We start from the raw sequence: 22120 nt of genomic DNA on the forward strand, positions 1-22120 counted from the left end.
GCAGTGGCAGGCAGATTCTTAACCACTGTGCCACCAGCAAAGTCCCTTGTCTGTGTTCTTACTCCTGGTCTTTTACCCTTATATTTATTATAAATTTATTCATTTACATTTTTTGCTGTGTTGGGTCTTCTTTGCGGCGCGCGGGCTTTCTCTAGTTGCGGCGGGCTACTCTGTTGCGGTGTGCGGGCTTCTGATTGGGGTGGCTTCTCGTTGCGGAGCATGGGCTCTAGGCATGCGGGCTTCAGTAGTTGTGGCACGTGGGCTCAGTAGTTGTGGCTCGCGGGTTCTAGAGCGCAGGGTCAGTAGTTGTGGAGCACGGGCTTAGTTGCTCCGCAACATGTGGAATCTTCGCAGACTAGGACTCGAACCCATGTCCCCTGCGTTAGCAGGCGGATTTCCAACCACTGCGCCACCTGGGAAGCCCCTGGTCTTTTATTTTGATTTGTCTTTTTCTTAGTCCTGATTTTTTAGTTCATTTTTATACTTTACTATATTACACGAATTATGTTAAGCCATCTCAAATTCAGCTTACAGGGAAGCAAGGCATTCAGAAACAATGTTTTAAAAATAGTTAAGTTTGCACTTGTTGAACACGAAGTGAGTGGAGGTGATGCTGGGGAATATCAGGTAATGTAAACGTGGCTCTGGAGCTTGGCTCTGGAGCTCTGGGAAATGGCCAAGGCTAATTTGGATTGGGTCAGAAAATATCAAGTGATAATGACAAAAAAAAAGGCAGAAAGTATGGCAATTGATTACCACCCGCAGGAGGTGGGGCCAAGGGCTTATCCAGTCACACACGGTGGTATCTTTGAAATTTATTCCTTTCACCGGGTACCCTAGGGCCCGCCCGCGCCACCGCTCCGCTCCCCTCCCCTCCCCTCCCCTCCCCTCCCCTCCCCTCCCAGAGCCCCGCCCTTCCCTTCCCATGGCCCCGCCCCTCCTTCGGCCCCGCCCGCTGCGCGCGCCGCACTGCCTCCGGCTCCGCCCCCCGGCCGGCCTCCCGGCCGGTTGCGCACTCCGTTCCCCACTCCGCGCCCGCGCGCGCCTTCCCCGCCCCGCCAGGATCTCTCCTTTTGGGGCGGTTGGGCCGCGCGCCTGTGGGGGCGGGGCCCGGAGGAGGCGGTCGAGCCAATGGGGCGCGGCGGCGGCGGCGGCGGCGGTGGCGGTGGCGGCGGAGGCGGTAACGGTAGCGGCGGCGGCTGGGTCGGGCCCCGACGGGCGGCGGCGGCTGAGGTGGAGGCGGAGGGAGGCGGCGGCGGCGGCGGCGAAGGAGGCGGCGGCGGCGGCGGAGGGGGGAAGATGGCGGCGCCCGTCCTGCTGAGAGTGTCGGTGCCGCGTTGGGAGCGGGTGGCCCGGTATGCAGTGTGCGCCGCCGGGATCCTGCTCTCCATCTACGCCTACCACGTGGAGCGGGAGAAGGAGCGGGACCCCGAGCACCGGGCCCTCTGCGACCTGGGGCCCTGGGTGAAGTGCTCTGCCGCCCTTGCCTCCAGGTAGCCCGGCTAGGGGGAGCGGGCCGGGAGCGGCCGAGCGGGGCGAGGGCGGAGGCTGGGGGTGGGGAGCGCGCGGCGGGAGCTCGGGCCTGGGGGGCGGCGGGGATCGGGCCGCGAAGGGACCGACGGCGCCGTGAGCCTGGCCGGGAGCCTTGGCCGGGGCCGGGGGGCGGCGGCCGGGGTGGGGCGGCCCGAGTGCAGGCCGCCGAGGCTGAGGTGGCGGGGCCGCGAGACCGGCAAGGAGGGATGAGGTGGCAGAGTGCAGCCGCGAGGCCGGAGCGGACCGGGGGCAGTTGGGCAGGCTGGGGCCGGGCTCGGAGGGAGCAAGCGGGGTTCGCGGAGGGTGGGTCCCGGCCGGCTTGACAGATTTAGTGGTTCTCGCCCGGGAAGGCGAGTCGGGGGTGTGGGAGCCTGCCCGAGGGAGCCATGAGGTCAGTGTCCACCCCTCGTCTGGGGTCGCTGCTGCTGCCCAAGGCTGTACGGCCGGCGTGGGCTCGGGGTTTGCATTTCCCACTGTCTTCCCGGTGTTAGGACAGGTGTTTCCGTGGTCAGGCCTCTTTGTACTCTGTAGCGCTAATGAGAATTTGCAGACTTCTTGAGACAGTGACATTTGCGGGCAAACAAGAATTTGACCCTACTCTGGAAGGAGATACCTGCACTTAACATATCTGATTTCTTGGATTCCCCCTCGTATATTTCAGTGTGCCCGCGAGGGGGGAATGGCCTGAGTTTGGATCTGGTCTAAGCATAATTTGAGTAAAATACGAGTATGTCATGTGTAATGATGATGTTTGGGGCATTAGGGTGCCATTTAAACGTTGTTGGTTATTATAATGGTATACCCACCGAAGCTTAAAAATACACGCATTGCTAAACTGGAGGGATTGGTTTGTTTTACTGATACTTTTAGGTTTTTAAAAATGTTGTAGTCGATTTATCTGTTACACTTTATTTTCTGCATTAGATTTTTCTGGGTAAGTTACTTTGAAAAAAAGAGGAATTTACATCTTAAAAGTGGCTGCTCTTTTTTTTTTAATTGTGGAGGGTTCATTTTTTAAAAGTAGAAATAGTGAAAGAAATTATTTCACAATTGATAAGTTATAATTTTAATAGAGACATTACTATGCCTAATATTTTGAGTTTGTTAACAGTAGTCACATTTGAGCAGTTTCTTCCTCTCACATTGTTCTGTAAATTACTACGTAGACAGTAATGTATAGCTCACTAGTTTATTTTGACCTACATATTGGTGATTACATGAACGACCTAGCACTGGAGTTTGTCTTGTTACTATTTACAAATTTCAGACTGCTGATCTTTTCCACTTTGACAGCCTTCTTGGTGAGCCACGTACTCTTTCTCATTTGCTCTTAAACCAAAATCCTGTAGCTTTTTAGTGGAAAAATAGTCATCATTATTGCTACATTAGACATAATGTGTTTAAAATGTAGATACCAGTTAACAGTTAAAATATGTCAATGTGACAAAACCTCACATTTGTTGTTGGGTATTTTGAACCAAGTTAATAGACCTAATAGACTCTCAGATATCCTTTGAGAATCACTGAGTGTATTTTATACAAACATTTTTATATTATTTTCACTATCCATTGGAAAGGACTTTTATATTTAAAGTACCTTGCACCCAAAGTTAGCTAACTAAATATATAATGAAAAGACTAAGCAGCAGTGTATTTCAGGTATTTGAAAAAAGGAATAAAAATAACTTTTGATATTAGATTAATATGGAATTTAAGCAGAATTATTACCAATTTTAGCTTTTGGAAACACTATAGTCTATCATAACTTTAACCAGACCTTTTAACATTTGGACTTGGAAAGAGTGCTTTATGTTATCCAGACTGTATGTTTAAGTTCTTAATATTGGCTTTCCTTTAAAAAAGCGTGTTTTTGAACCATGTAATAAGTATAGATTATAAATATTTTCAGTTATGTATCCTGCAAGGTCCAGGTTTTTGTGTTCTGATGTCTGTTTAATAAAGCACCATAAGATAATATAAATAACATCAAGTGAGATTATATATAAAGTATATGTGTAAGACTAAAAATATCTGGATCTCTTTATAGTTTTAAGTGTGAATTTAATATGTTGTGACTGACACTAATGTTTAATTGTGTAGCTGTGTACATAGAATATTTTAAATTTGATGCTCACTAAAGGAAGATAAGTAAGAAATAAGACATGCTAATAAGAGGAATAAATAGCTTATTTGCTGTGTACACAATAAAATTCAAGAAATTTAGACAGTTTGACCAACCTGTTTATAAACTGCTTGCAAAACCATATATATCAATACATATATACATTATATATATATAAACTATATATATTATATATATATGATGGAGATACAGAAATTTGGAAATTAAAGTGGCTTGAGTCTAATTTATAGATCAATTTTCTTTTGGAAGTAGGTAGACTAAACATAATTAAAAGTTTTTATTTTGTCAAAGTGAAAAAGGCTTTAAATAAAAGCAGATTATTGGAGACCTCAAGTTGTAGTTCTTTTTATTTGACTTAAGTATTGATTGCCAGTTAGCAGTAGTAGTAAAAAATGTGACTATTTTATTTATTTAAAAAATTTTATTATTATTATTTTTGGCCATGCCACAGGGGCATGTGAGATCTTAGTTTCCTGACCAGGGATCGAACCCACGCCCCCTGCATTGGAAGCGTGGAGTCTCTTTTTTTTTTTTTTTGCGGTAAGCGGGCCTCTCACTGTTGTGGCCTCTCCCGTTGCGGAGCACAGGCTCCGGACGCGCAGGCTCAGCGGCCATGGCTCACGGGCTCAGCCGCTCCGCGGCATGTGGGATCTTCCAGGACCAGGGCACGAACCCGTGTCCCCTGCATTGGCAAGCAGACTGTCAACCACTGCGCCACCAGGGAAGCCCGAAGCGTGGAGTGTTAACCACTGGACCGCCAGGAAAGTCCCAAAGTGTGACTATTTTAGGAACAGAAAGTTTGAGCCCAGGTTTGAGTAGAATTAAAGATAAAGCATGAGAAAAATTAACCAATGAAATCCTGAGGAAGGTTCTCTGCCAGAATCCAGCGTTAACTCATGTGATTTTGGATTGCTGAAACTCACTTTATTCTCATTTCTTAATCCTTAAGAGTTCTAATCCAAATAAAGTAGAGATTAATGAGAGAATCTTGAGGGCTATATGTGTGTGTGTGTGTAAGTCCTCTATTATTTTGGGAGGCATCATTGTCTAAGGAAGTAGTTCTCAGATTTTTGGATTTCAAAAGAAGTATTCCCCCCCCAAATTGGGAGGCTGCAATAGCGGTGCCAGTTTGTTCTGCTGGCTGGCTATAGTCAATAAAAACAGCAACAGTAACCCATACCACTATCTGCTGTCACTGTCATTTCATTGTAAGTAAGGATATTTTAACTCAAATAATTAGAAAGAACTGAATCTCAGTATGAAAGATCTTTAAATTGAATCACTTAGGTTTATTAAAAAGTTTACTTTCTTCTCATTTTTCCTCATTTTTATTTAAATTACTAAAAGCTTGTTGCAAGTCTGCACCAGCCTGCCTGCTAATCCCTGTCCAGTGCACTAAGTTCAGATCCAAAGGTTCTGGGTGGACTCCTAGCTCGTCCACTTGTTAGACTGTGGCCTCAAGCTAGTCACTCATCTTCATGGAGCTACAGTTGCTTCTTGGTTAAATGGGGGATATTAAAACCTACTTTGCCAGATTAATGGGTAGGATTAAGGAGGATACATGGAATAAATAAATGGATGATACTTGAAATAAAGTATGTACTCGATTAGTTACAGCTGTTATTGACTGGAGGTGGTATGATTATTTTTTTGCAATGTCTGATCATAAACGCCTTTAAATAGTACAAGTTACTTGTCTTAGGTGTAGTCATTTATGTATTTTAAATGTAAATTGTTTTAGAGTACTTTATTGCTCACTCCATGGCATAGTATAAAGACTTAAAATCCATTTAAAACAACTCCAAAAGTGTGGCAAGAGACACAAAATAATGTGTAGAATATTCTTCATAGGTATTTCCTATACGTTGCATTAGACCCCTTCTAAGAAGAGCTTTTATGTAAGAAAAAAATGATTTTGAAAGATGAAGAGGCTTGACAATTCAGGTCCTCAAAAAGTTGCCTTATTTCGCAAAATGTTGGACTAGTACCCCTCTCATGTCTTAAAAATAGTACCATCTGTTTACTACCCCCCTCTTTGAGACACATTTTTAGAATTAGAATAGAACCTAGGAATCTGTGCTGCCCCTTGCTTAGTTCAGCTAGACTCAGAGGTTAAATGACTTGTGCAAGGTAACACAGTTAGTGGCAGATTGGGACTAGAAGCCTGGCTTCCAGAGTACTTGTTTAGAGGGACCACCACCCCACCCTCCTCCATTTTTAAAATTAAATTCTTATATAGGTAATATATTCACTGCTTCAAGTTTGAAAGATACTAAAGCATATATAGTGAACCGTCCCCTTCAGAACCCTGCCCCCAGACTTGTAGTTCTCCCTTTCCTTAAGCAGACATGAAACTTTACAGAGCCATTTTATGCATATACAAGCATAAATATGACCATATTAGTCTCCCCATTTTTTACACATAAAACTACCATATTCTATGTTCTGATCTGTACTTTACTCTTTGCTAGCATTCTTTCCATCACCACCATACTTTTAAGTGCTTACATTCGTATTTGGTGAATGTTAATAACTGCTACCACTATGTTAAAAACAATTTGTTCTACTGGTTAGTTTTGACCAAGATGAATTTAATAAATAAAATACAGGTTCTTACGTGACCATTGTTTCTTGGTATGGAAATTTCAGAAGCAGTATGGACTTCAAAGAATGTAAGGGGAATAGAGGGATATCACAAAGAGGTGAACTTGGATTGCCATGCATTAGAGATAGTTGTTAATACTTGGATAATGTTTACTGTGTACTAGGCAGTGTTCTAAATGCAGTTTATTTAATTCTCACAGCTGTCCTGTGAGGCACTTTTATCACCATTTTACAGATGAGAAAATTGAAGCACACAGAATGTAAATGAAACTTGATTTAGATAGTACAGTGACAGAGGCCACATTTTAACCCAGGCAATCTGGCTCTTTACCACTACTTTAAATTCCATTTGATCTGATTTTGATATAGTGATACCCATATCAGCCAAATTTTTAAAAATATGCAAACATCTATGCTTTTTTTTTTGCATCTGTATGTTTGTGTTTTAGCTTTTACTTATTGGGAGCAATCTTTTTGGAAAAGCAAGAACATTACTCTGAAGGCACGGTATTCAAGAAGTAAATCCCTGGAGTGTTTGCCTTCTAAGCCTAAACTTGTGAAGATAAGGCATTTGTCACACCTAGTGAGTGAACAGGTATACAGTGGGGTGAGCTATCAGGAAGACCTAACAGAATAGCCGAGAGAAGAAAGATAAAGTGGATCTACGTACCTGGAGGTGTAGAGGGGAGGGGAAAATGTTAGTATGAATTTGTACTGGGGTGGGGTAGTCCTTCCTGAGAGAGGTGTTGAGTCATAAGGACCTACTGCATAGAGAAACAGAAGAATTGGGCCTGGGGTGTGGTGGGGTTAAGTCACCAGAACCAGGAATTTAAGAGGAATTCATTTCCTTGATGATTTGGAAGGATTCTAGGAAACAACATGAGGAAAGGCAGAAAACGGTGACCATTTTGAGGGGAATAGCAAATGGTCATATTTGAATGTAATGTAGATTTACCTGGGTTGGGAGAGGACTGGAATCTAGATCTTGGCCAGAAGAATGCAAAACCAGGCATTCTTGTAAGCCACGTGTTCTTGTAAACATAGATAAAACTTAACAAGCACTGTGCCTTGGGTTTCTCTTCTGTACAGTGTTTGTACTAGATTGCACTAGACTTGTATTAGATTATCAATTTTTAAAATTCATCCCCCAGAATCCTAGTTCTGTGATGGTACAACAGGGATTTCATAAGCATTTGAGTCACATTTTTAACATTGTAAACTTTAAAACATTATAAACATTTATATACACTCAGATGTATCTCATGCTAAATTTTACATTAGAGACCGCTGATTTGTACTGCCGGGTTATCTAGGTAAAAAAAATATTCAATCATAAAAGGTTGCAGTCTATATGATTGCATTATATAACATTATTGAAATAACAAAATTATAGAGATGGAGAATAGCTTAGCTGTTGCTGGGAGTTAGGAATGGGGGAAGGGGTGGTTAAGGAGGCAGCACGAGAGAGCTTTGTGGGGAGGGAACAGTTCTGTATCTCAGCTGTGGTTACTCAAAGCTACAAATGTGATAAAATTGCATAGAACACACACACAACACACACACACACACACACACACACACACACGAATGTAGAAGTGGTGAAATATGAGTAAACTCTGTACCAAGGTCAGTTTCCTGGTTATGATCTTACACTAGAGCTATGTAGGATATTACCATTGAAGGAAGTTAGGTGAAGGGTCCTCAGGACCTTCCTGTACATTTTTTTGAAAATTCCTGTGATTTATAACTATTTTAAAAATAAAAGTAAAAAAGAAAAAAAAAGTAGCGTATTTAGGGTGTTTGAGGGGAAATAAGCAAAAAGAAAAAATGAAAATTATCCATAACGCCAACAGCTAGATAACAATCCTTATAATAGTGTTTCTTGCTTTCTTTGTGCCTATACTTGAATTTTTAAAATTTTTATTGATTGGAAAGATTGTAGCTTTACACTGGTCTTTTAAAAATTCAGATCAGTCCTTATTTGCTTTTGTAAAATTATATGAGCAAGTTTGCTCCTATAGACAACTCTCATTGCATTGCGCAATAACATGTGACTGCCTTATGTATAATGCCTTGATGTCATGATTAGTATATATTTTAAGATTTTTATTTTTTACCAAAATATTTGTGGTTACCAAGTATTCTCATTCCTAATATTATTAGAGGTTTAACTTAGAAATGTTCTACTTGGACTTCCGGACAGGTGTAATAAAATCCTCAGATAGCATTTATGTGCTCTTTTTTAAAGAATCACAAAAACTCTTATTTGCAATTGCTACTCTCTGTGAATCAGGTTTTTCTTGATACTGGGCAGTCAAACAAAACAAATTCGACTGCCCTAATCATCCATAATTTGAAGTTTGTATTCACCAGAAGAGCTTCATTGTAAATGTTATGAATTTGAGCTTTTCAAATACACTAATACAATGCAATACTGCTTTAATCTGTTTCTCATATCATAGATCCATTTAAATTTTCATTTACAAAAAAGTTCTTTTGCTAAACAACATTTTTAAATACCCTGGATTATGATCTATAAAGTTTCTTTTGTTGTTAGCACCTGTAACTTAGGGGCATTTCAAGGATGCTGTTGTCACTGTTGTGTGATTATTGACCTTTTAAAGACCATCATTGTGTTTGAGAAGTAAAATGGAAAATCCATGACAAAATAGGAATTAAGTGGAGTATATTCAACATCACTTTGTCTTAGGAGTTTGATTTATTTCCTCCTCTGCTTTGTGCTAATAGTTACTATCACAGACTCTAGAGCAAGTGTAACTGGGTTGAAACCTTGGTTCCATAACTTGATCTCGTCGCAGTTTCCTCCTCCGTAAAATGAGGATAATAATAGCGTCTAACTCAGGATTATTGTATGAAGTGCACCAATGCACCAATACCTGTAAATGGTCTTAGCACAGTGCCAGGCACAGAAGTAAGTGCTCATAAAACTTAGCTCTTATTTTAAAATACGGTTGAGATCATACTGTACGTACTTTATATCTTTTCTCCTCATCTAACATGTCACAACTATTTTCTTATGTCATTAAAAATTCCACCAGTAATGTAAGAGAATGTCAAGTGCCCTGTACCCCTGCCATATTGGGCATTCTCATTTTTTAGACCTTTATCAGTTTCATGTATGAAAAATGAAACTCTCATTGTTTTGACTTGCATTTCCCCCCAAGGTATAAGTAAGGTTTAATGTTTTTCACATTTTATTAACTGTTTGCCTTTCTTCTCCAGTCTTGCCTGTATAGATCTTAGAATTTTTGTATTGATTTAGACAAATGCTTTATATACTTAAAGGATATGAATATTTTATTATATTTGTTAATATTTTTGCCAGTTTAGTTCAATTTCATTAATTTTTGCAGTACTATGGGTTTTTTAAAAAATTTATTTATTTTTATATTTATTTTTTTTTGGCTGTGTTGGGTCTTCATTTCTGCGTGAGGGCTTTCTCTAGTTGCGGCAAGCAGGGGCCACTCTTCATCGCGGTGTGCAGGCCTCTCACTATCGCGGCCTCTCTTGTTGCGGAGCACAGGCTCCAGACGCGTAGGCTCAGTAGTTGTGGCTCACGGGCCTAGTTGCTCCGCGGCATGTAGGATCTTCCCAAACCAGGGCTCGAACCCGTGTGCCCTGCATTGGCAGGCAGATTCTCAACCACTGCGCCACCAAGGAAGCCGGGTTTTTTTTTAAGTATATAAAATTTAATTATTTTTCTTTTTAATTTTTTCTTATAGGTTTTAAGTTTAGAAGGGCATTTCTCATTCTGATATCTGATGAATTTATAATTTCTCTTAGTTTTGAAAAAATTAATTTCTTAATCATCTAGAATGTAGCTTATCAGGTGTTAGATGAGTCTGTAACCTAATTTTTGTACAGACATATGTTTAACGGGCATTCATATTCCTTCTGGATATTGCCTGTTCATGCCTTTGCCCAATTTTTCCCTGCAGTGTTGTCGTTTTTTCTTATTGGTTTGCAGGAATTCTTTAGATATCAAAGTAGTTAATCCTTTGTAATATGTATTACAGATATTTTCTCCTAGTTTCTCACTTGTCTTTTAATTTCATTTATGGTATTTTTTTTTTTTTTTTTTTTGCGGTACACGGGCCTGTCACTGCTGTGGCCTCTCCCGTTGTGGAGCAAGGCTCCGGGCGTGCAGACTCAGCGGCCATGGCTCACGGGCCTAGCTGCTCCGCGGCATGTGGGATCTTCCCGGACCGGGGCACGAACCCATGTACCCTGCATTGGCAGGCGGACTCCCAACCACTGCACCACCAGGGAAACCCATTTATGGTATTTTTATTCATACAGAAGTTTAAACTTTTTATGTGGTCCCATCTTCGACTTCTTTGTAGCTTTTGAGTTTTTTTGTTTTTTCTTTAATCTTGTTTATCAAAATCTCTACCATCCCAAGTTTTTTTTTTTTTTAAGATTTTTTTCTTTGTGATGTGGACCATTTTTAAAGTCTTATTGAATTTGTTACTATATTTCTTCTGTTTTATGTTTTGGGTTTTTTGGCTGCAAGGCATGCAGGATCCCAGCTCCCCGACCAGGGATCAAACCCTCCTGCATTGTTTTTTTTTTGTTTGTTTGTTTGTTTTTTTTTGCAGTACGCGGGCCTCTCACTGTTGTGGCCTCTCCCGTTGCAGAGCACAAGCTCCAGATGCGCAGGCTCAGCGGCCATGGCTCACAGGCCCAGCCGCTCCGCGGCACATGGGATCTTCCTGGACCGGGGCACGAACCCGTGTCCCCTGCATTGGCAGGCGGACTCTCAACCACTGCGCCACCAGGGAAGCCCCTGCATTGTTTTTGTTTTTGTTTTGTTTTTTTTTTTTTTTTTTTTGCGGTACGCAGGCCTCTCACTGTTGTGGCCTCTCCCGTTGCAGAGCGCAGGCTCTGGACGCGCAGGCTCAGCAGCCATGGCTCACGGGCCCAGCCGCTCCGCGGCATGTGGGATCTTCCCGGACTGGGGCACGAACTCGTGTCCCCTGCATCGGCAGGCGGACCCTCAACCACTGCGCCACTAGGGAAGCCCAAACCCTCCTGCAGTGGAAGGCGAAGTCCCAACCACTGGACTGCCAGGGAAGTCCCAAGATTTTCTTTCTTATAAATTTATTTATTTATTTATGGCTGTGTTGGGTCTTCTTTGCTGCACGCGGGCTTTCTCTAGTTGTGGCGAGCGGGGGCTGCTCTTCGTTGCGGTGTGCGGGCTTCTCATTGTGGTGGCTTCTCTTGTTGCGGAGCACGGGCTCTAGGCACGTGGGCTTCAGTAGTTGTGGCTCGCGGGCTCTAGAGCACAGGCTCAGTAGTTGTGGTGCACGGGCTTAGTTGCTCTGCAGCATGTGGGAACTTCCCGGACCAGGGCTCGAACCCTGTGTCCCCTGCACTGGCAGGCAGATTCTTAACCACTGTGCCACCAGGGAAGTCCCCCAAAGATTTTTTTTAAACTCTTGTATGTTATATTTGAAATTTGTTTTTTCATATTTAACTCTTTTAGTTTGTGTGGAATTTACTTTTTTGTCGGATGTGAGGTAGGGATCTAACGTACTTTTTTTTTAATTGATAAGCTTTTGCCTAATTCCACTTATTGACTTGTCCACATTTGAAATGGTGCAAGAATTTCCTTATATACATAGGGCCTCTTTCTGGACTCTCAGTTCAGTTCCAGTGATTTGTTTGTGTATGTTTCTGCAGAATTCCATTACCACAGCCCCCCTTTCCCCTGTAGCTTTATATAATACAGTTTGATACCTGATAGAGCAAATATGCTCATTTTCAAATTTTTCTTGGCTGTTCTCATGCATGTATTGTTTCAGGTGAATTTTAGAATTTACTTTGATAAGCTCTAAAAAAAATCCCATTGACATTTTGATTAGAATTGTACTGAATTTATAGGTGATTTGGGAAGGAGACAACCTTCACTAAAATCTTTGTATCAAGGAACAAACATATTGCGACTTTCTACTTGTTCTGGAGTTGCTAATCTGATGCCATTTTAACCAAATGTCCATTGTGGTTTTGTTTTGTTTTGTATGTGATTTATGTGGTGCTAGAAATTGAGAAATTTTATGATGGCATTCCGGTGGGATCCAGGAATACTAGAATTCCCTCCAGTCCACAGCCATTATTTTCAGGTCTATAGGGTCCCTAAGAGAGAGGTTTATATTTGTACCGGCAATGAAAAACCAAAATACTTTGCATCTTGAGTAGGACTTGGGCATCAAACTCTAAGACAGAAGACTGGAATGAACCCAGCTGCTTCATGTGGAGATGCTGTTTTTCTCAATTTAGTTAAGCTTCATTTGTTTCAAACTGAAACAGGCCATGGGATGGACACCCTCCATCTCCCCAGTTTTCAAACGTGGCTAGATCTTTCCCTTACGATGTGGGCAAAGCTGCTCTAACTCATTCCTATCAGTGCCCAGGGCCTTGTAACCAGAGAGAGCCCATTTGCCCTGGCTGACTGCTGATCTGGTCTTGGCCACCTGCCTCTGGCCTTTTCTGCCCAAGTAGTAGGTTTGGCCCTGGCTGTCACTTGGAATAGAGGAAGTCCTCTCTTGAAGGCGTCTCATACCACTTCAGTCACATGGAAGAAGCAGAAAAATGAGCCCGCACGTGTGTACTGACCTTTTCATGGTGATTCTACCCAGTAGCACACAGACCTATCAGTGCTCCCAAATCTGTCTTCTTCCTTCCTGAGAGTCAGGGAGAAGAGTGAGAGGGGCCTTAATTCCTCACTTCTAAAGATAACACAAAAACTTGCAACCATTCTCAGAAGCATTGGTTTTCTCTCTGGGTGTTGCTTCTCTCAAATCAGCCAGAGAGAGGTGGAGTAAAAACTGGCTTGCTGAGTATTGCACATAACCCATATGTTTTCTTAACTATGCATCAACCTGCAGTGAATGACTAATTACTCATGAGATGTTCTCTTCTTTTGCTTAATGGTTCATGACACGTTCTTGATTGTCCTCCCGCCGCTCGATTCCTTCTCAGTTTTCTTTACCGGTTTATCATCCTCTACCTGCCCATTAAATGCTGACATACCAGGAATCAGCCGTACACCCTCTCGTCAGTCTTCTTTCCCTAAACAATCACATCCCTGCCCATGATTTCACTTACAGATGAATCCAAAATTTATATTTCTAGCCTGGACCTCTCCTTTGAGCTCAAGTTCTGCATATGTAATTGCCTGTTGGACATCTCTGCTTGGATGTCTCAAAGGAACTATTAAATTCACCATGTCCAAAGTTTAATTCATATTCTTCCCCTGAAATGCTGTTTCCTGTCTCAGTGAAAGGCATCCCACCCAAACAGTTGTGCAAGTCAGCAACCCGGGCGTTTTCCTTGGTTGCCTTTACTAACCCCCACCCCAACCCAATCAGTCACCAGGTCCAGTTGACTTTTTTAAACCTTTTTTCTGATTTGTAACCTTTTTGGTTTTGTTCTGTTACATACAGAAAAGTCATTGATCTGTGCATCTTGTTTTGATGTGGTGGTTATAAAGCATAAGCCTTGTAACCAACATTCAGGTCATTAAACAGACAATTTTCAGCACTGCAGAAAGCCCTCCTTATGAAGTATACTTCTCCTTCACTAGAATAAGCTCTGCCCTGACTTTTATGATAATCACTTTCTTTTCTACCTAAGGTTGCACCCGAACTTGGTAGCTTAGTTTTGCCTGCTTTTTCAACCTTATATAAATGAACCATTCATTTTGTATTCTTTACTCTGGCTGCTTTCATTCAACATTATTTTGTGAGATTCATCTGTGTGTGATGGAGCTGTAGTTTGTCACTGCGGTACGCGGTATTTTTTTTTGCGGTACGCGGGCCTCTCACTGCTGTGGCCTCTCCCGCTGCGGAGCACAGGCTCCGGACGCGCAGGCTCAGCGGCCACGGCTCACGGACCCAGCCGCTCCGCGGCATGTGGGATCCTCCGGGACCGGGGCACGAACCCGCGTCCCCTGCATCGGCAGGCGGACTCTCAACCACTGCGCCACCAGGGAAGCCCAGCGGGATGTTCTTTTATACAAATATATCACGGTTGATTGTTTTGCTCTTTTTTTGGATGAGTATTTAAATTGTTTTTACTTTGCAGCAATTATGAATAATACTGCTGTGAACACTTCTGTGATTCTTCAGTTTTAGTTGGTAATGCCAGACTATTTTTCAAAGTCATTGCACTAGTTTAGATTCCTACCAGCAGTGTATGAGAATTCCTGTTATTCCACCTCTTTGCCAAGCCTTGGAATTGTCAATCTGTTAAAGTAACCATTCTGGTTTATATGTAATGGATTTTTTTGTGTAATTTGAGGTATATGTCATATCCAATAAGTTGCAAAAATCTTAAATGTACAGCTTGAAGAATATTTTACATATGCATGTACCATATCCATATGAAGATATAGAACATTTCCATCACTCCAGAAAGTTCTCTCATACTCCTTTCCAGTCAGAAGCTATTATTCTGACAAAACTGTTTTGACTTCTACCACTATAAATTTGTTTTGCCTGTTCTTGAACTTCATGTAAATGGGTTTGTAACAGTATGAACTCTTTTGTGTCAGGCTTCTTCTGCCCAGCATAATAATGTTTTTTGCAATTCATCCAAGTTGTTGGTTTTATTAGTTATTCTTTTTTTACTGCTTAGTCCCATTTTATGATTATCATTTTCTTATTGATTATTGTTTCTAAGTTTGGCTATTGTGAATTAAGCTGCTATGAATATTCTCATGCACATCTTTCTATATATACATACTCATTTCTCTTGACTATATATCGAGGAGTGGATTTTGGGGCATCAGGTAGGCGTTTAATTTTATTAGAAACTACAGAACAGTTTCCCAAAGTGGTTGTACTACTTAACACTCCTCTTTGGTTTTAATTTGCATTCCCCTGATTACCAGTAGGGTTGAACAGCCTTTCGTGTGTTTATTGACCATCGTCTTTTCGAAAGGCTGATTAAAGGCTTATTAAAGTCATTTGCCCATTTTTCTATCTGGTGTTCTATCTTTGTCTTATTTGTGTGTGTGTGTGTGTGTGTGTGTGTGTGTGTGTGTGTGTATTCAGATACTCATATTGCAGATATCTATCCTCTTCCACTCTTTGGCTTGCCTTACCTTTTCATTTTCTTAAAGGTATATTTGGATTAACAGAAATTCTTAATTTTAATGTAGTTAAGTATGTCAGTCTTTTCCTTTATAATTAGAACTTTTTGTATCCTGGTGATGAAGATATATTCTATATTATTTTCTGTTAGGTTTTGCCTTTCACATTTAGATCAACAATCTATGTGGAATTTTTTTAATGGTGTGAGATAGGGGTCAGTTTAATTCTTTTCCTGTATGACTGTCCAGTTACTGTTATTGTGGCACCACTTTTTAAAATGTCCATTCTCCCCTGCTCTGTAGAGTCACTTTTGTCATAAATCAGCTGATTGTATGTACGAGGATTTGTCTGGGCTCTCTTCTTCCATTTTTCTATTTTGTCTGTCCTTATGCCAAAGTGCCATTGTCTTAAATAGTCTATTTCAGTAGTTCTCCTGGGACCATTTAGGGTCCCTGAGACCCTTTAAGGGGGTCTCTGAGGTCAAAACTATTTTCGTAGTAATAGTAAGATGTTATTTGCCTTATTCACTCTCATTCTCTCATGAGTCTACAATAGGTTTTCCAGAGGATGCATGACATGTGATATTGAAATAGATTGAATAAAGGAGCAGATTTGAGAATCCAGCTGTCTCCTATTAAGCCAGATATTAAAGAGATTTACAGAAATGTAAAGCAGTGCCACTCTTCCTGCTAAATATTTTTGTTTTGGAAAACCGTTATTTTTCATAAAGTTATTTCTGTTAGCATGTAATGGGTTTCTTATTTTTAAATGAATAAATAAATATTTCAGAATTTTCTGCTTCAGTTTCAAATGTGAAAAAAAATAAACTCACATAAACTAAAGCTCTTTAGAGTTTCAATAACTTGTAGGAGTATAAGACCAAAAAGTATGAGAATTACTACTCTAGTTTTATAAATCTTGATATGCAGTAGATAATTCTTGGTTATTTTGAGCCCCTTGCATTTGCATATACATTTTAGAATCAGCTTGTGAGGTTCCACAATGATGAGTTTAGTGGTAATCGAAATCTTTATACCGATGAGTCTTCCAATTCATGAGTATTTTCTCTCCATGTGTTTTGGTCTTCTTTAATTTTTTTCTCAATAATGTTTTATAGATTTCTAAAAAGAGGTTTTGCATATCTTCCTAACAGAATTTTTGAAGAGAAAAAGGTAATTTAACAATAGGCATAAAATAAAAATCCTCAGCATTATGTCATAGCTGGGCAATGTCTTATTTTTTAGTGCTACATAAAAATAATTGTAAATCTTACATCGAAGGTATCTTTTTTTTAAAAGTTTTTATTGGAGTATAGTTGATTTACAGTGTTATGTTAGTTTCACATCGAAGGTATCTTGAAGTTTATAAAATATAATCTGTAAACTCAGTGTAATAACAATATCTCAAACAGGGTTTTCAAAACTTGATTCTAAAGTTCATATGAAAGGACATATGTGGAATTTTAAGAATTATGAAAACCAGTGTTCATGAAGGAGGTATTAATGCTATTAAAGTCTGTGTTAAAGCTAAAGTAATTAAGAATATCAGAGTAGACAAGTTATCACTGGACAGAGTTGAGAGTACTTAAGTGGCCTCATTTATAGAAATGTTATATATGATAAGGATGAAAACAATTCTTCAGTAAATAGTATGGGGTCAACTGAGTAGCTATTTGGGAAAAAAAGCTAGCTTGCTATCTCACTTTAAAAAAGAAAACCTTTGGGCTTCCCTGGTGGCGCAGTGGTTGAGAGTCTGCCTGCTGATGCAGGGGACACGGGTTCGTACCCCGGTCCGGGAAGATCCCACATGCCGCGGAGCGGCTGGGCCCGTGAGCCATGGCCGCCGAGCCTGCGCGTCCGGAGCCTGTGCTCCGCAACGGCAGAGGCCACAACGGTGAGAGGCCTGCGTACAGCAAAAAAAAAAAAAAAAGAAAAACTTTTATTGAGATACAATTCACAGGAAAGTATGCATACTTTAAGGGACCAACTCAACAAATTTTTATGTATGTATACACAAAGTACTCACCGCCTCAATCAAGATATAGACTATCTCCAGCATCTCAGAATTCTCCGTTATGCTCTTCCCAGTCAATACCGCCTCCACCAGTGATAACCACTATTCAGAGATTAGTTTTGCCTGGTTTTGATGTTCAAATAAAGCGAATCATATAGTATGTCTTCTTTTGTGTCTAGCTTCTTTTGCTTAACATTATGTCTGTGAGATTTATTTATGTTGCATGTAGCAGTTCTTTTTTTACTCGTGTCGTATTATGTTGTGTTAATATGCCACCCTTTATTCTGTTGATAGAAATTTTGGTTGTTCATATTTTTGTGGGTAAAATGAATAAAACTGCTGAGAACATTCTTGTACATGTTTGTGGGGGGAGCACAAGTGCTCATTTTCTGTTGGAATTGAGTGGAAATGCTGGGTCATAGGATATGTGTATGTTTAATTTTAGTATATATTGCCAAACAGTTTTCCAGAGTGACTGTACCAGCTTATACCCATCAGCAACGTATGACAGTTCCAGTTGCCCTAAGTGTTGCAGAACCCCAGAAACCATAAGGAAGAAAAAGTTGATGAATTCACATAAAGACAGATAAAACCTATGTGTGGCAAAAACTAGCATAAAACAAAGTTGGAACTCCAAAGATAAACTGGGAAAAAAATTTGCCATGCATCATATATAAGGAGCTAATTTTCTTTAAAAAGAAAAATCAGAAAATCTGGGAGTCCTTTTAAATCAATTCAGAAAAGACCAACAACTCAGTAGACAAGTGGGACAGGACATTCAAAGACAGTTGAAAGTAAAAACAAATAATTTTAAACAGGAAATGATCCCCAGTTTCAATCATAATAAGAGAAAAGCAAATTGAAAGTATATTGAAAGCATTTTTAATATATATGATTGGCAAAGAAAAAAGTTTGATTAATGTAGCTAAGACGTAGAGAAATAGCTACTTCCATTTAGTAATGATAGGATTCTAAACTATGTAGAGCAGACGATATCCATTAAAATTAACAATGCATGTACCTCAAGAGTAATATGGATAAATTGTGATGTATTACACAATGGAATATTACAGAGAGAAAGAATGAATGAATTACAGGACTTCCCTGGCTGTCCAGTGGTTAAGATTCCGTGCTTCCAGTGCAGGGCGCGCGGGTTTGATCCCTGGTCGGGGAACTAAAATCCCACATGTCCTGTGACGCAGCAGGAAAAAAAAAGAATGAATGACAGTTCCTACACCATATGGATGATTCTCACAAACGTAATATTGAGTGGAAGAGCCAAACACCTAAGTTCAAAACCAGATAAGGGGCTTCCCTGGTGGCACAGTGGTTGAGAGTCCGCCTGACGATGCAGGGGACACGGGTTCGTGCCCCGGTCTGGGAAGATCCCATATGCCGCGGAGCGGCTGGGCCCGTGAACCATGGCCGCTGAGCCTGCGCATCCGGAGCCTTTGCTCCGCAACGGGAGAGGCCGCAACAGAGAGAGGCCTGCGTACCGCAAAAAAAAAAAAAAAAAAAACCAGACAAAATTAATCTATGGTGTTAGAAGTCAGGGTAGTGTTACCCTTGATGGAGCTCACTGAAGGGGAACACAAGAAGGGCTTTGAGGGGCTTGTAATGTCCTGTATCTTGATGTGGGTGCTGGTTACACGGTTGTGTTTACATTGGGAAAATTCATGAAGTTATAAACCTAGGATTTGTGAATGTATGCTATACTTCAATATTAAAATAAAAAGTGTATATACATAGTCATAAAGCACATACCTTTGTTTTAGCAATTCCCTTCTATGCTTGTAAGCACACACATACATAAACATACACATTTGTATATATGGAGGTTAAATAATATGAGCATATTAACTGCTGTGTTTGTAATAGTAAAATTTTGGACAAAACCTATTTATCCATCCGTGGGGAACTGGTAAAATAACTAATGGTATAGTCATACAGTGAATTAGTAGTAGCTCTTAAAAGGAGTAAGGCAGTTCTTTATGAACTCCTTTAGAAATATCTCTAAGATATATTAAATGAAAAGAAAGACCAATGTGCATGAACACTATATGTAGTATGCTACCACTTCCATTTGGGTATTTTCTTTTAAGGCATGTACATACAAGCATATATAAATAGAATATCTCTAGAAGGATAGAAAGACATACTAATGCTGGCTTTCTCTGAGGAGAAGTGGATGGCTGGGGGCAAAGTGGTATCTCTAGAAGGATAGAAAGACATACTAATGCTGGCTTTCTCTGAGGAGAAGTGGATGGCTGGGGGCAAAGTGGGAGACACTTGCTCTGCATACTGTTTTGTGACTTTTAAATTAAAAAAAATTTTAATTGTGGCAAAATCCACATAACATAAAATTTACCATCTTAGCCATTTTAAGTGTGCAGTTAAGTATATTCACATCTTTGTGCAAGCAGTCTCCAGAACCTTTTCATACCCATTAAATAACTCATTTCCTCCTCACCTTGACCCCTAGCAATCACCATTCTACTTTTGTTGATTATATGACTTGGACTACTCTAGATACCTCATCAATGGAGAGTCACACAGTACTTGTCTTTTTGTGACTGGCTTATTTCACTTAGCATAATGTCCTCAAAGTTCATTTAACCAATTTGTGACCTTTGAATTCTGTACCTTGTCCATTTATTACTTATTTTTAAAAGATCATTATAAAAAGTTATGACCTTATTATTCAGAGCTGGCTAATTATGTGGTAAAAAGTTGATAATGTGTATTATTCACCTTAACCAAAAATGCCAGTTTGGGCAGCAAAACAACTTTATGCCAACGTGCCATTTGAAGCTTTATTTCATCTGTAGGTGCCAACCAAAATGCAGGCTTATCCAGTCCTCAGTGTCTTGAACCTCAGTCTGCTCCTTTTTCTCCTTTTTCTCCTTTTTTCATCTGTTTCTCCTTTTTTCATCTGTAGGTGCCAACCAAAATGCAGGCTTATCCAGTCCTCAGTGTCTTGAACCTCAGTCTGCTCCTTTTTCTCCTTTTTCTCCTTTTTTCATCTGTTTCTCCTTTTTTCATCTGTAGGTGCCAACCAAAATGCAGGCTTATCCAGTCCCCAGTCTCTTGACCCTCAGTCTGCTCAGTAGTTTTTACCCTGGGTTTATTGTCCAACTTTGATCTCAAAATCTAGTTCTTTACCCCAGGCACAGCCTGGTTCTCTGCCAAGGGCATTGCTTCCTCTTTGCAGGTTTCTCCTCTATCTCTGATCTGTTTAAGAGGGTTTCTCGTTCTGCTAGCTGTTCAGTACTGCTTGCGATCATTAGTCTAGAGCCTGCAGTAATCTTGTTTCCTGTGAATTGAAACTCATTGTTTCATTGGAATTGTTGACTGTGGGGATTGATGTGGAGACAAAGGAACAAGTTGAAATGGCTTTGGAGTTTATGGGAGGACTTTGTACCATTAAATAGAACAGAAAGAGACAGGCAGGCTCTAGGTGGAAGGTATGTGACTGGTTTTTGAAAATTTTGGTTTGAGATGCTGGCCTGTGAAATAGCAGGAGCTGTGAGCTAGACATGGGGATTTAGAAAATAAACTTCTCATTATAAATTTGTTGTTTATGTGTGTATGTGGGTATAGAAAATACAGAAAAGTATATAGAATAAAAAGTATTCATAAAACAGATAATCATTCTTAACATTTAATTGAATTAACTCGTGGGTTTTTTTATGGTTACATACATATAAATGTATATAAATAAACTCACATTTTAAGATGTAGTTGAGATTTTACATTTTGTATTCTGCCTTTTTTTTCTTTGTGTTCTATTCATGAATGAAGAAGTCCAAGGCCAGTTACATATGGTGCTTCTGTTGTGTTAAGAGTCAGCAGCAAAAGAGGTCATAAAGGAAACTGTGGGGCTTGTTGAAATTACACATGGTGAGATCCTGCACAGATGGAGAACAAAATATGGCAAGGACAGAACTTTGGAAACTTGCCTGTATTTGAGGATTCAAGAATAAGTCATAATCAGAGAAGTAGAATTAAAAGAGTTTAGTGTCAAACTGAGAGTGGAGCAGATTCTAAGAAAAAAAAGGAGTAGTTAGCATTGTTAGATATATTTTTTAAAAGAAGTAGAGCTGAATGAACTAAGAAAAAGGCTTTAGATAGGAAATTGTAAAATAGTTAGTTGATTTACAAAACTTATTCTGTCCAGCAATGAGGGAATAACAATGACTGAATTTACCTTGCTACCTTAAGCAACTAGAAAACTAGGCAATGTAAGAAATAACAGTTAAGAGACATTGGATAACAGGCAGCACAGGAACTGTGATCACTGAAAGAAGAGAAGCAAACCTTCTGAGCTCTATGGTTGCCTCAGTTTATTATCTGCAGGTGGTTTTCAGGCTGCAGAGCAGGAATGGGGAGCCCAGTGGTCTCACTGAGTTGAGAAGACAGAGACAGGAGTTTGAAGGCAGCTATGATTTGTGGGGCAGACAAGAGAGGAGGGAGTTGCACAGAGAACTCCAGAGATATGCAGAGGTGTCCCCTTGAGTCTGGCTGAGTACTGATCTGCACATGCATGAGAGGAAACCCCCTGAGGCCAGAGAAAGAACTTCACTGGAAAATGGTAGGTGGGAGCTCACACAGGTTGGGAAGAGTCTAAGTTCTCACTTGCCAGAGCATGCACAGGGCATCAGAAAGGTATTGTCTCGGTAATAGGGCTAAATTAGCCCTAAATTAAAGACTG

General features: G+C 40.5%; 1 protein-coding gene across 1 annotated transcript in view; it reads left to right on the plus strand.

The window, feature by feature from the left end:
- The first annotated feature begins 1179 nt into the window (after positions 1–1179).
- The window catches only part of VKORC1L1 (vitamin K epoxide reductase complex subunit 1 like 1), a 57769-nt gene continuing 36828 nt past the window's right edge, over positions 1180–22120 (plus strand). Inside the window, exon 1 of the mRNA XM_060032185.1 lies at positions 1180–1493. Within this exon, the coding sequence (XP_059888168.1) occupies positions 1300–1493 (194 nt within the window). The 5' untranslated portion in view covers positions 1180–1299. The remainder of the gene's footprint in view (positions 1494–22120) is intronic.

Source organism: Delphinus delphis, chromosome 15 (genome assembly GCF_949987515.2).
Source record: "Delphinus delphis chromosome 15, mDelDel1.2, whole genome shotgun sequence".
In the NCBI taxonomy this organism is placed as follows: domain Eukaryota; kingdom Metazoa; phylum Chordata; class Mammalia; order Artiodactyla; family Delphinidae; genus Delphinus; species Delphinus delphis.